This window comes from Phaethon aethereus (genome assembly GCF_964289735.1).
Source record: "Phaethon aethereus genome assembly, chromosome: 11".
NCBI lineage: Eukaryota > Metazoa > Chordata > Aves > Phaethontiformes > Phaethontidae > Phaethon > Phaethon aethereus.
The window spans coordinates 14115613-14128056 of record NC_138587.1 but is presented as its reverse complement, the minus strand read 5'-3'; the positions used below and the strand labels follow the sequence as shown (position 1 = coordinate 14128056).

Genomic DNA, 12444 nt, shown 5'->3' with positions numbered 1-12444 from the left:
CCACTTCTACTGCCATCCACTCCAGGAGAGCAGGAAGACCCTGCCCTCCACATGGACTCCAGCCCAAGTGGAGGGTGGTTGTGGGGAAAGGTGTTTAGCAGGAGTGGGTTTCCCTCCCCGTGCTCAGAGGGAGGGTAGGCCAGAGGCAGCCAGAGTTGGTGAGGCCTTCACTCACTGCTGCCGTTGCTGGTTCCCTCTCTGCAGCTGGCTGGGGGGCTGCTCTCCTTCATGGTGAGCAAGGGGTCTGGGCGCAGCACCAGCCTCCTCCTGGACCAGCTGCGGCTCAGCGATGGGAGATGGCACGACCTCCAGCTGGAGCTGCGGGATGTCCGCAGCGGTCGAGACTCACGCTACATCATCACCCTCACCCTGGACTTTGGGCTCTACCAGGTAGGTGCTACTTGAGACCCTGGCACCAGGACAGGAACCATTAGGGATGCTTGGCATACACAGGCCAGGCGGGGCCTCTGCACCCTCAGAGAGGGCTGAGGCAGGGACGATGCTGGTTGCTCCATGTTACTCCCTTCTGCAGGACACGGTGGTTGTCGGAAATGAACTGCATGGCCTGAAGGTGAAACACCTGCATGTGGGGGGAGTCCTGGGCTCTGGCGAGGTGCAGAATGGGCTGAGGGGCTGCATACAGGTGAGTCCATTGCTCCGAGCCTCCCCTTTCCAGCCGGTCTGTTACATGGAGAGGTGGAAACACAGGCCTGGCAGCTGCTGCCAGCATCCATCCTGCTAGTGATACTCTCCCTCTGAGCATTCAAGGCTCTGAGGTGCTGTGGGGCAGCCATAAATCAACACAGCATGGGTGATGGGGGGTGGCTGCCCCTGGGGGTTTGTAGAGGGTGGGAGGACTGGAGCCTCGCCTGTCTGTCCTGGCTTCACTGTAAATTTGTTGCTGCATTGCAGGGTGTGCGACTGGGTGACAGCATCACCGGGACCGTGTTGCCCAAGCCCAGCCATGCCCTGCGGGTGGAGGCTGGCTGCAGCGTGCCGAGCCCCTGCGACTCCAGCCCCTGCCCAGCCAACAGCGTCTGCAAGGACGAGTGGCAGAGCTATTCCTGCGTCTGCCAGCCAGGTAGGGCCTGCAGGACTCTGCCACCACTTCGCTGTCCACGTCTGTCTGTCTGCTCCTCTCCATCTGTGTGTCTCTCCTGGCCTGTGACTGCTCTCCTGCCCATCCCTTGGGCAAGTTCTGGGCCCAGAAATCCACACCAGACACTCAGTTTTTGTGGGGAGCAAAATCCCTCCTGAGCCCCCTGAATCCACTCCTTGGTGCTCTGGCCCCTCTCAGGGGGAAGGTGCTTTCTTTACACGGTGCTCTCTGTCCACACCTCAGGGTACTATGGAGGGGACTGCGTGGATGTGTGTCACCTCAACCCCTGCAAGAACAAGTCGGTGTGTCGCCGCAAGCCAGGCTCACCCCTGGGCTATGTGTGCGAGTGTGGAGGGAACTTTTTCGGGCAGTACTGCGAGCACAGGTGAGATGCAGAGCACAGGGCAGGGCCATGGCCTCCATGCCTGGCTCTGTGCTGCCCTCCCATCCTGGCTGCATGACCAGGGACCTCTCGGTGCCATCTGGCTCCTTGGAGCTGCTGAGCAGCTGGGCTTGTGGGAAGAGAAGGCCCAGGAGATTTGGTTCTTGTAACAGCAGAGATATTTATCTCCCTAGGATGGACCAGCAGTGTCCAAAGGGCTGGTGGGGAACCCAACCTGTGGACCCTGTAACTGCGATGTGAATAAAGGCTTTGACCCTGACTGTAATAAAACCAACGGGCAGTGCCACTGCAAGGTGAGGGGCCGCTGTGCTCATGGGGACGTGGCCCATGGCTTGCCTGGAGCCCTGGTCGTCCTCGATGCCGTTCCTTGTCCCCTCCAAAGGCCTGGCAGCTGCCCAGGCCCTGCTTTGTGTGCCCACTTCTGGGCTGGATCCCTGCTCAGCTCTTCTGTGTAGACCTTCTGCACAATGACGATGGGGGCAGTGAGGGTGCTTGCGAACTGGGAGAGCCCTGCCCTGGCTCCAGCAGTTCCCCAGATGCCGGCCTCAGCTGCTGTCCCGATGGGCTGTCTGATGGCTGTCCCTGTCTCCCCTCAGGACTTCCATTACCGCCCCAAAGGCAGCGACACCTGCCTGCCTTGCGACTGCTACCCCGTGGGCTCCACCTCACGCTCTTGCGACAAGGAGACGGGCCGGTGCCACTGCCGGCCGGGGTCATTGGACGCCAGTGCAATAGCTGCGACAGCCCTTTTGCCGAGGTGACGCCCAGTGGCTGTGAGGGTGAGTGTGGGCATGGCAGGGAGTTGGTGCCATGGGGCTTGGCATCAGTGGCCTCCCCCTGTGACCGGCCCCTTGGGGTATGTGTCTCTGCAGTGCTCTATGATGGCTGCCCCAAAAGCCTTAAGGCGGGTGTCTGGTGGCCCCAGACGAAGTTTGGCTTCTCGGCTGCAGCGCTGTGTCCCAAAGGCTCCTTGGGTGAGTGGGGAATGCAATGGGGAGCGGAGGGCACAGCCTAGCTGTCCTGCCGGGGGCTGTAGCAGCCCCAGCAATATCACTCTGTTCTTGTGCTGTCCCAGTCCCATTTAACTGGGCTTGAGGGCTGGGAGAAGGAAGTTGGAGGAGAAAATGCCACAGCCTGGGGAAGAGCAGAGGGGGTGGCCACAGGGCTGGGGGTCTAGGCCCATCACCCAGCCCCAGGGCTGTGCTGTTACCTTGGCCTTGGTCCCCACCTTTTCCCTGCTGCTCTTTGGTTTCAGCGAGCCTGAGGCAGGGGTCAGGCCTGGCATGGCAGCTCAGCACCTGCAGCACCTTGCTGCGGCTCTGCTGGCTCTGCTCTCTCTGTGCACCACGAGTGGAGCAGGGCACAGCATGCCATTAGATGAGCCTCTTGGGTAGGCATCACATCCCAAGCTGGAGGAGGCTGTCCTCGGTGACGGCAAAGGTGCCAGCAGGGTGTCTGGGACTTTAGGGCAGCGTGATCCCCAGAGGACAATACAAACCCTGTCCTTCTCCAGCCGTTCGCCCCAGGAGGAGGCAGGTTCGGCTCCTAACTGTTGTCGCTTCTCTCCCCGGTTCTCTCGCCCTCCGTACTCAGGCTTGAGGGGTGCAGGTAAGGTTGTTCCCATCTCCTTCCCCCTGCATTGTAAGGGATGCACCACGCGGCTTTCCCTCCCTACTCCCTGCCTGGCACCCTGCACAGCCCTGCACTTTCCCCGCCGCGTCTGGAGCTGCTGAGTGTCTTCCCAACGCTTTGCCTGGCCTCACCACGCCTACTCACCGCTTCCCTGCTCCCAGCACGCTAACCAGCCCAAACCCAGCTGCAGCCGCATGCGGCCGCCAACCACCCGCTGTCCTGAGCCTGCAGTGTTGGCTCTGGGCGGGTCCATGCTCTGCTCCCCGGCTGGGATGGATACTGGCTCTCCCGGGCTGGTACCTGCTTGCTTGGGCTGGGAGGGGAAGGACCTGGTGATGAGCCAAGGGTAGTGAGGCCAGGGAAGACATGGAGGAGTGGCTGTGGGGTAGAGGAAGGTGGAGCTCTTTGTGGGGGGGCAGTAGGATGGGGACAGGAATTGGTGGGCATGCACAGCACAGGGTCCTGTTCCCTCTGCCTGGGGGAGGCAGAGGGACCCGGGGGCTGGATCCTGCCCAGATCCGCAGCTGAGCTGATCTCTGTTCTCTCTCTGCTGGGGGAAGGCCAGCAGCGTGGAGGTTTCTTTGTTCTTGCTCCCAGTTGCAATGGCACTGGTCCCTGGGGTAAAGGAGGTTGGGGAGGACAGCTAGGAGCTGGATATGGTGGGAGAGAGCATGCTAGTCGCTGGGGCTTTTCTGAGCAGCAGCTGGAATCTGTTCCAGGCTTCCTCTCTCCACGCTGGCCATGCTGCTGCCCTCTCCCAGCCATGGACACCTGAGTGGGCTCCTGTGCGCTGGTGCTGTCCCCAGGAGGGCCTGGTCCACAGTCCTGCCGGGGACACTGGGGTCGCCTGGGTTCCTCTTGCTCAAAGTGTGTGTGGTGACACTCCCGGCCCAGGACACTGCTCTCCATGTTGGCTTTAGCAGTGGTTTTGGTGGTGATTAACAGCTGATTCCTTTCATTGCTGGTATCTCCATTGCTGTGCAGTAGTGCTTGGGCCCCAGCCAGGGCTTGGGGTCTTGTGCTGGGTACTGAACCCACACTGGTGGATGAAGGGTCCTCTATCCCACTCTACTGCAGAGGCTTGCCTCTGGGGCGGGTTTGACAGCCCCACATTAGGAGTGTTGTCCTCCTGGAGTGACTTTGCCCTGTAGAGGGGCAGGACCTCAGCAGGCATTGCAGGCTGTTAGCCAGGGGATGCCTAGTGCTGCATGGGCTTCAGTAGTTTGAGGTCAGATGTGCCCTGAGGACACAGACAGGTCTCCACCAGGAACCAGGGGCTTCTCCAGCCTGAGCCCTGCCAAGTGACTTATTCCTCTTTGCAATTCTGTGTGATGGCACCTGGTGTGATGCAGCCCTGAAGCACACATAGGAACCCAGCTCCTAGAGGGAGGGGACGGCGGCAGCTTGCCGAGGGGATACAGACCAAGGGTGGAATGGGTTGCACTGGTGCAAACCAGGAGGACAGCCCTGGGTTGTTACAGGCTCTCCCCATCACTTGCCAGTGCTGCTCTTGGGGGTTAGCTGGTGCAGAGGGTCCCTGCTGGGTGGATGCAGCAGGGAAGGCATGTATCCTGTGCTGAATTTCAGACATGCCCTTCCTCCCGGTTTTAGGTGCAGCCATCAGACACTGTGATGAGGAGAAGGGCTGGCTGGAGCCAGATCTCTTCAACTGCACTTCACCTGCCTTCAAGGAGCTCTCCATGCTGGTAATCCCCTCTCAGCTCTGCAGCCCTGACAGGGCAGGAGCCATACGAGCAAGGGCTAACAGACAAGTTTCTGTCTCAGCTCTCTGTGGGCACCTGGAGTAGGAGCGGGTCTTGCCACAGTGCTCAGCACCTTTCTTTTCCCATCTCCTGCCCTTAAACCCATCCTGTGGGAGCATTGGTCTGAGCTGAAGTTTGCTTTGGTTTCATCTCATCTCTTGAGTGTCCCCATCAGAAATGACCTGTGTCCTTTCCTAGTTGAGAGGAAAGCAAATAACCCTGAGCAGGGCTAAATTGTTTGAAGCTGGTGGGATATCTGGCCCATGGAACATCTGTAGCCCTGAGACCCTTTGGTGACAAATCCCTTTGAAGTATCCAGGCAAGTTTATTAAATACTTGCATCCCACCGAGGCTGAACTGTAACTGAAGCCAGGAGAGTTTCCAGGGAAGCACTGCTAGATGCTTGCCCTGTGCTTTCACCTCCTTGGCCTCTGTCATGTACGGTACTGGGTTAGCTGGGCCTGGCCCAGTGCAAGCCCTGATGTGTTGCTGGAGGCTGTTTGCCTGCCAGAGATGCTCCCTGTTTTAGTGACCACCACTGTGAGTGTCCCTGGCTTGTGACATGGTTTCAAAAATCATCTCTGGGCCAGGCAGGGCCTGCAGCTTCCCAGTTTCCCAGGGAGGAACCACTTAACTGTTTAATGCCCTCCTTTCTTCCCCACTGGCAGCTGGAGGGCTTGGAGAGGAATGAGACCGAGCTTAACACAATTGAAGCCAAGAAGCTGGCCCACCGGCTCCGGGCTGTGACAGACCACATGGACCACTACTTTGGCAATGACGTGCACATCACTTTCCGCCTGCTATCCCGCCTTATGGCCTTTGAGAGCCGGCAACGTGGCTTTGGCCTAACAGCCACACAGGATGCCCACTTCAATGAGGTGAGTCCTTCCCCCACATCAGGGTGGCTTCTCATGCTGCTTCTCTTCATCAGCCACCCTGATCCTGGGTCTCTGAGGAGATCAAGGATGTTGTGAGACCACGTCAGGAGCACTGGGCTCCCCAGTGCCACACAGACATTGACCCACAGGAGCAAGACCCATGAAGGCCACCTGCGTGGTCAGGGCTGGAGCTCAGGGTGGATGAGGAGAGGCAGAGAGCGGGGTTTGCTCAGCCTCGTTCCCCAGGGCAAACAGAGGTCTTATTGTTGCCTGCAGGACCCTCATGGCAGGGGTACAGGGACAGTGTCTCTGCAGGACACTGGCTGATGAGCACTGAGGGTGGGGGCCTGTCATAGCAGAAGGTACCCCTCTTCCCTGAGCCCTTGTGCATCAACTGGGCAGAGAGCACAGAGCTGCAGCCTGAGGGTGGTCAGGACGAGGCCCAAAAGCAGTGCTTCCCTCACCCTCTGCCACCCTGTCTCTCTCATGCAGAACCTGCTGCGTGCAGGGAGCTCCGTGCTGGCGCCCGAGAACCGGGAGCACTGGGCCATGCTGCCACACAGTGAGCATGGCAGCGCCAGCCTCATGGAGCAGCTGCGGGACTACTCGGGCACGCTGGCCAGCAACATGAAACTCACCTACCTCAACCCTGTTGGCGTCGTCACCCCCAACATCAGTGAGTAGGAGCTGGCTGCCGTTGGGGCCTGGGTGGTGCAGAGGCACTCCTCCATCACACCTTGTCCCCTTTTCATCTCACTGCACCTCATCAAGGGTGCTGATAACAGGCTTTTCACCTCCTTGGTGGCGTTCTCAAACACGGGGAGGCGTTTGTGAGAGATGTCCTGGTTCCATCCCTGCCTGGAACAGCCCACACACCACCAAGAGCCAGCAGAGCTAGAGTGTGCTGCCTGCTTCCAGCTAACCCCTGGAGTCTCTTGTGAGAAAGCTACTGGCCCCAGTGGAAGGAGTAGCCTGCCCTACGGCAGAGCAAGGATCTGGGCTGGGAAGAAGCACTGTATATGCTGGAATCTCATGTTGTGCCCAACCATGGGACGTATCTACAGCCCAGCCTATGGCTTATACGGTCCCTTTGCTGGTCACGTCAAACCTGGGGTGCTCTAGAGCATGGTTGCTCTCCAGGTGGCCGTTCTAGAGCTGACTTTCACTCCTTTGCTCCTCCACAGTGCTGAGCATCGATCGCATGGAGAACCGCTCCCATATCCGCCGGCGCTACCCTCGCTACCACAGCAGCCTCTTCCGGGGCCAGCCCGCCTGGGACCCCCACACCCATGTTGTGCTGCCACTGTCGGTGCTGAGCCCCCCAAAAGCTGAAGGTGAGCATGTGAGCATCACTCGGGGAACAGCGTGGGTGGGTATGGAATGAAAGATGTACCCCTGCTGAGACCTGACTGTCAGAGGTCCACAGTGACCCCTGAGAGCTCAGAGCTTCTGACTTCACCACATTCCAAGGCTCCTGGTGGGCTCACAAGCTGCCTTCAGAGTCAGATGTTCTCACCATCTCCTTGTGTGCCTCAGCTGCGCCCACGGCGGTTCCCACATCAGCTGGGGGCGAAGGGAACTACACTGTGGAGAACTCCTCCCCAAGGCAGGCACTGCCAGAGCCCGACCCTGCTCTCACTGTGATCATCCTCATCATGTACCGCACCCTGGGGGGGCTGCTGCCTGCACGCTACCAGGTGGATCGCCGCAGCATCAGGTACGTCCTCCTCCCCTTTGCCCCCCACAAGCACCCACGGAGAGAGGCTGGCTGGACTTTGCTCTGCCCCCTCTGGCAGTTGCTGAGTCTGTCTGCTGTGGCTTGGATTTGGTTCCCAGCCAGATGGTCCTGCGGTGCTCTGCCTGTACCCCACTTTGGTGTTGCTCTGCCCCATGTTTCCTGACCCCATGGTGTGGGCTGGGCAGAGCTATTCCTTCTGAGACATCAGTGCAGGATGTCCAGGAAGTCCCCAGAGAGCTGCAGCTCCAGCATAGTGATGGCAGAGCTCTGTTGCTCCTTGCAGGCTCCCCAAGAATCCTGTGATGAACTCCCCCATCGTAAGCGTGTCTGTGTTCAGCAATCACACTTTCCTGCGCGGGCCCCTGGACACCCCTCTTGTGCTGGAATTTCGCCTGCTGGAGACAGCCAACAGGAGCAAACCTCTCTGCGTCCAGTGGAACCACTCCAACCCGTGAGTCAAGCACAGCTGGGCCACTCACACTGAGCTGCTTTCCCCAGGCACCTCCGCGTTCCCAGAGTCTCCCTGGCCATGACAGGCTGTGTGCCTGGGCAGCACTGGGATAAGGGGGTTTCTACCAGGGGGTTCGTCCCTGCTGGGGGTACACAACAGGGTCCCTGCAGGGCTCTGGCTCCTGTACTTCAGCTGTAGGAGTGCAGTTGTATCTGCTGGTAGAAAAGCCTTGCCAATCACCCCTCTTCTCTGTGGTTCCTTCCCCACATACCACACTCATCTGTCTTCTCTCCTAAGTGCGCTCTGCTTTTTGGTGGCTGCAGGACCAACCCCTCCGGCTTCTGGACAGCCAGGGACTGTGAGCTCGTGTACCGAAACACCACACACGTCCACTGCCAGTGCTCCCAGTTTGGCACCTTTGGGGTTCTGATGGACAGCTCGCACCGGGAGGTAACCTGAGCCTGTGGGGCTGCGAGCGGTGGTGGGGGCTGTTAGCTACTGGGTCCCAGAGAATAAGCAGGCACAGGCAGAAAATTCCCTGTGGGACACAAGTAGAGTTTGAGAGCCCATCAGGTTTCCCATGTCTCCCCCTAACACCACCATTTGCCTTTGGTTCTCTGCTGCTGCAGCAACTGGAAGGTGACCTGGAGACATTGGCTATTGTCACCTATGCCTTGGTGTCTCTCTCCTTGGTGGCTCTGCTGCTGACCTTCTCCTTCCTGACCTGCCTCAAAGGCCTCAAGTCCAACACACGTGGCATCCACTCCAACATATCAGTCACCCTCTTCTTCTCTGAGCTGCTCTTTCTCCTGGGCATCAACCACACTGAGAACCAGGTCTGTGGGCTTGAACAAGCCCGTGGTGGTAGGGGTGAGGCGCAGATGATGCAGTTAGCGTTGGCACAGTGGGACCATCTCTGAGTGGCTTTTGTCTCCACAGTTTCTTTGCACGGTGATTGCTATCCTCCTCCACTGCTTCTTCCTCTCCACCTTCGCCTGGCTCTTCGTCCAGGGCCTCCACATCTATCGCATGCAGACCGAAGCTCGCAATGTCAACTTTGGGGCCATGCGTTTCTACTATGCCATCGGCTGGGGAGTGCCTGCCATCATCACTGGTAAGAGCTGCTTGTCCTAGAGCCGTGCCATAAAGCACCAGTTTTCAGCAGCCTCCTGATCCCCTGGTGCTGCCTGGCTCAATTAACTCGGCGGGGAGAGCTGAGGGTGGGCTTGCTGCAGCCAGCTGGCGGCGAGCAGTGCTGTGGTGGTCAGCTGGGGACCGTGTATCAAGGGCTGTTGTCTTGCCTCCTGGAGAGAAGTAATTCCTCAGCGCCTCTCCCCATGGCTTGTTCGATGGGCACAGGGCTCCTGCTGTCCCAGGGCTGGTGGTTAAGGTCTCCTGGTTTCCCAAGCCTGCATGTTTGGGAGTTCTGTTGCTGGCAGTGAATGCCTGCTGGGCTGGGCTGTGTCAGGGACTCTTGGAGAAACGGAAATAAAGGCCCTGATGCTGGGGCTCGCAGTCCTGGCTCTTTCCCCTGTGTCAGGGAAGCCTGTGCACAGAGCAAAGAGCGGCGAGAGAGCTCATTCACGGCCTTCAGTGCTGAGATAGGGTCAACATGGCTTCAGCAAGTCCAAGGCTGCTGGGTCTGGACCTGACCTCTCCATTCCTCTCACAGGGCTAGCCGTTGGCCTGGATCCTGAGGGCTACGGGAACCCTGACTTCTGCTGGATTTCCATTCATGATAAGCTGGTCTGGAGCTTTGCAGGCCCCATTACTGTCGTCATTGTGGTAAAACCCTGTCCTGTTTCACCCACAGCCCTCTCCTCCCTCCCTTCTCTGCACTGTGGGCACTCACCCCTTCCTTGGCTGCCCACTGCCTGCCCCCTTCTCTGTATTCTCCTTCCTCAGTTAGAGGCCCTCTCTCTGTCCCTCCTCGCTCCAGCCAAACTTGGGGGAGGCCATGGCTTGGGCATGAAGGGGAAAGGAGGGGACATTCGCATGGGTCTGGTGTACCTGGAGTCTGCCCACACTCTGCACGGGGGATGTCAGGTCAGAGCCGGCCCTTGGCACAGCTTCTAATTGGTGCCAACGCTTTCAGATGAATGGGGTCATGTTCCTGCTTGTGGCCAAGATGTCCTGTTCCACAGGCCAAAAGGAGACCAAGAAGAAATCTGTTCTGTGAGTATTAGCAGCCAAACTCCCAGCAGAACTCCTGTGGCTCATGGGTTTTAGCATTTTCAGTGATCATCCTCCCTCTTCCACCATCGCAGAGTGTCCCTCTGTGCCTCAGTGTCAGTCTTGCAGCTGCTCTCCTCTCCCACACCTGCTGGCCACGTTAACCCTTCCTAAACTTCGTCCTTTCCTCTTGTTCCTACACCCCCACCTCCACGCTGTCCCACCAGTCTGTCCCCCTTCACCGCCTGCCCTCACAGCCACCCTTTATGTCTGCTTGGATTCAACACTCTGCCCTTGTTGACTCTCAGTACCTGCTTTTTATTCTCCTACATGCTCGTTCTGAGACCTTTCCCCGCTCCCTCCTGGGCCAGGCCTGGAGCTTGGCTCAGCTCTCTGTGGCCCCAAATGACCTGTGCCATTTGGGCCCCTGTATTTGCCATGTGTGATCCAGAAGGGAAGGCCTGGGAGTTGGGGAAGCCGAACCGCTGTGCAAAGATGAACCCGCAGTGCTGGGCACAGCAGGGAGGGCTGGGCAGGAGCGTGCTTTCCCCTCTGGATCGCTGTCTGTGAGCGCTAGACTGTAGATTAACAACACGCACTAACCTCTCGGTGTGTGTCTGTGTGCCTGTCTGTCTGTCTCTCTCTCTCCAGCATGACGTTACGGAGCTCCTTTGTTCTGCTTCTAGTTATTAGCACTACCTGGCTCTTTGGCCTCTTGGCTGTCAACAACAGTGTCCTGGCTTTCCACTACCTCTACACTGTCCTCTGCAGCCTCCAGGTAACTGCCTGGCCTCTGCCAGGTGAGGGCATGGGTCAGCCCAGGAGAGCGTCCATGTGGTCTCTACGGCCATCTGTGGAGAGTGGGTGCCCCACGCTGAGCCCCCAGCATCCCGATGGGCTCCTCGTCCCTTCTGTTGTCACCGCTGCGGTAGCAAGTAGCTCCTGCCAGACCTCGCTGTTGTGCCCACGGTGAGTGGTGGCACAGAGCAGGAGGTGGCTGCGAGGTGCTTGGTTCAGAGGTGACCTCCAAGGGGCAGCAAGGACCACCTTTGGAGGGAAAAAGTCTTCCTGCTCTCAGAGAGCAAAGCAAGAGTATAGCCTGCAACAGAGGTGGTGGACACCCCAAATGTGACCCATGGCAGCACCCTGCAGACCTCCTGCCATGGCTGGTGTTGCTGCAGGGGACCCTGACAGCCACTTGTTGGCTGCTGCCAACCATGGGGACACCCCACCCTTTCTTCTCTCACCCATGGCCACCATGGGGGTTAGCGCTGATCACTGTCAAGGGGCTCTTTGGGGCCTCCCTGTCCTGGTGGCCACCAGGACCAACATGCTGGGCTCTCGAGGAGCCAGGGAGCAGCCAGGATCTGGTGCTGCAGGCGAGCCGGTCAGCCAGCAGCATGGAGCTGTATCTCATGGCATCTCTCCCCGCAGGGCCTGGCTGTGCTGGTCCTGTTCTGTGTGCTGAACGAGGAGGTTCAGGAGGCCTGGAAGCTGGCCTGCCTCGGCAAGAAGGGGCAGAGCGAGGAGGCCACGAGGAGCACGCAGGTGGGCGAGAGCAGGAGCAGCCCAGGGGTCTGTGGACAGGCTGCCTGCCTGGGACAGGCTGATGGGGATGTCCCTGCTTCCTTGGGTGGATGGCAGGTGCGGATGGGAAGGCCATCCCCTGGGACCCTCCTTAACGGGGTCCGTGTCTTTCTTCCCACCTTGCCAGGGCCCCAACGCCTACAACAACACAGCGCTGTTTGAGGAGAGCGGGCTCATCCGCATCACCTTGGGGGCTTCCACCATCTCATCGGTGAGCAGTGTGCGCTCTGCCCGCACTCACTCCAGCCAGCGGGCTTACCTCAGGTAGGGAGCAGTGGGGGGCTCTGGGGTGCCGGGAGTGCCTGGGCAGAGCTGAGGGCTCCTGCCACTGTGACCGTTTGGGCTTTGTGTTTTTCAGAGACAATGTGATGGCACGTCAGGGCTCAGCCCTGGATCACAGCCTGTTGGCTCATGCTGGACCCACGGACATCGACGTGGCGATGTTCCACCGCGATGCTGGGGGAGGTAAGGCTCAGGCTGGTACCTGGGTTTGGGGACAACCCTGCACATCCCAAATCAACTCCTGGCTTAAGGAAATCCTTTCTGGTGCAGGCTCTGGCTGCACGATGATTACGTCCTCCACCCCATGTTGGGCTGTGACTCCCAAACATGCTATGGGTATGAGGGAGAGGCAGCAGCTGTGTCGCTTAGTGCAGCCTCCTCCTGGACAGATGACATAGCCAGTCTCCAAGGAGCTAGAAATGGAGGAGGAAAGAGAGGG

General features: G+C 59.1%; 1 protein-coding gene across 1 annotated transcript in view; it reads left to right on the top strand.

Annotated features, from left to right (window-relative positions):
• Positions 1-12444, top strand: part of CELSR3 (cadherin EGF LAG seven-pass G-type receptor 3) — a gene marked incomplete at both ends in the record, with an annotated part of 32244 nt that overhangs the window by 16913 nt on the left and 2887 nt on the right. Inside the window, 27 exon segments of the mRNA XM_082004434.1 lie at positions 205-390; positions 533-643; positions 913-1081; positions 1343-1484; positions 1676-1704; positions 1707-1795; positions 2099-2213; positions 2216-2281; positions 2375-2476; positions 2758-2852; positions 2855-2893; positions 2897-3110; positions 4746-4840; positions 5566-5775; positions 6268-6451; positions 6960-7109; positions 7312-7492; positions 7797-7964; positions 8288-8414; positions 8594-8800; positions 8904-9078; positions 9637-9749; positions 10060-10139; positions 10788-10914; positions 11571-11684; positions 11851-11987; positions 12082-12188. Coding sequence (XP_081860560.1) covers positions 205-390; positions 533-643; positions 913-1081; positions 1343-1484; positions 1676-1704; positions 1707-1795; positions 2099-2213; positions 2216-2281; positions 2375-2476; positions 2758-2852; positions 2855-2893; positions 2897-3110; positions 4746-4840; positions 5566-5775; positions 6268-6451; positions 6960-7109; positions 7312-7492; positions 7797-7964; positions 8288-8414; positions 8594-8800; positions 8904-9078; positions 9637-9749; positions 10060-10139; positions 10788-10914; positions 11571-11684; positions 11851-11987; positions 12082-12188 — 3532 coding nt within the window.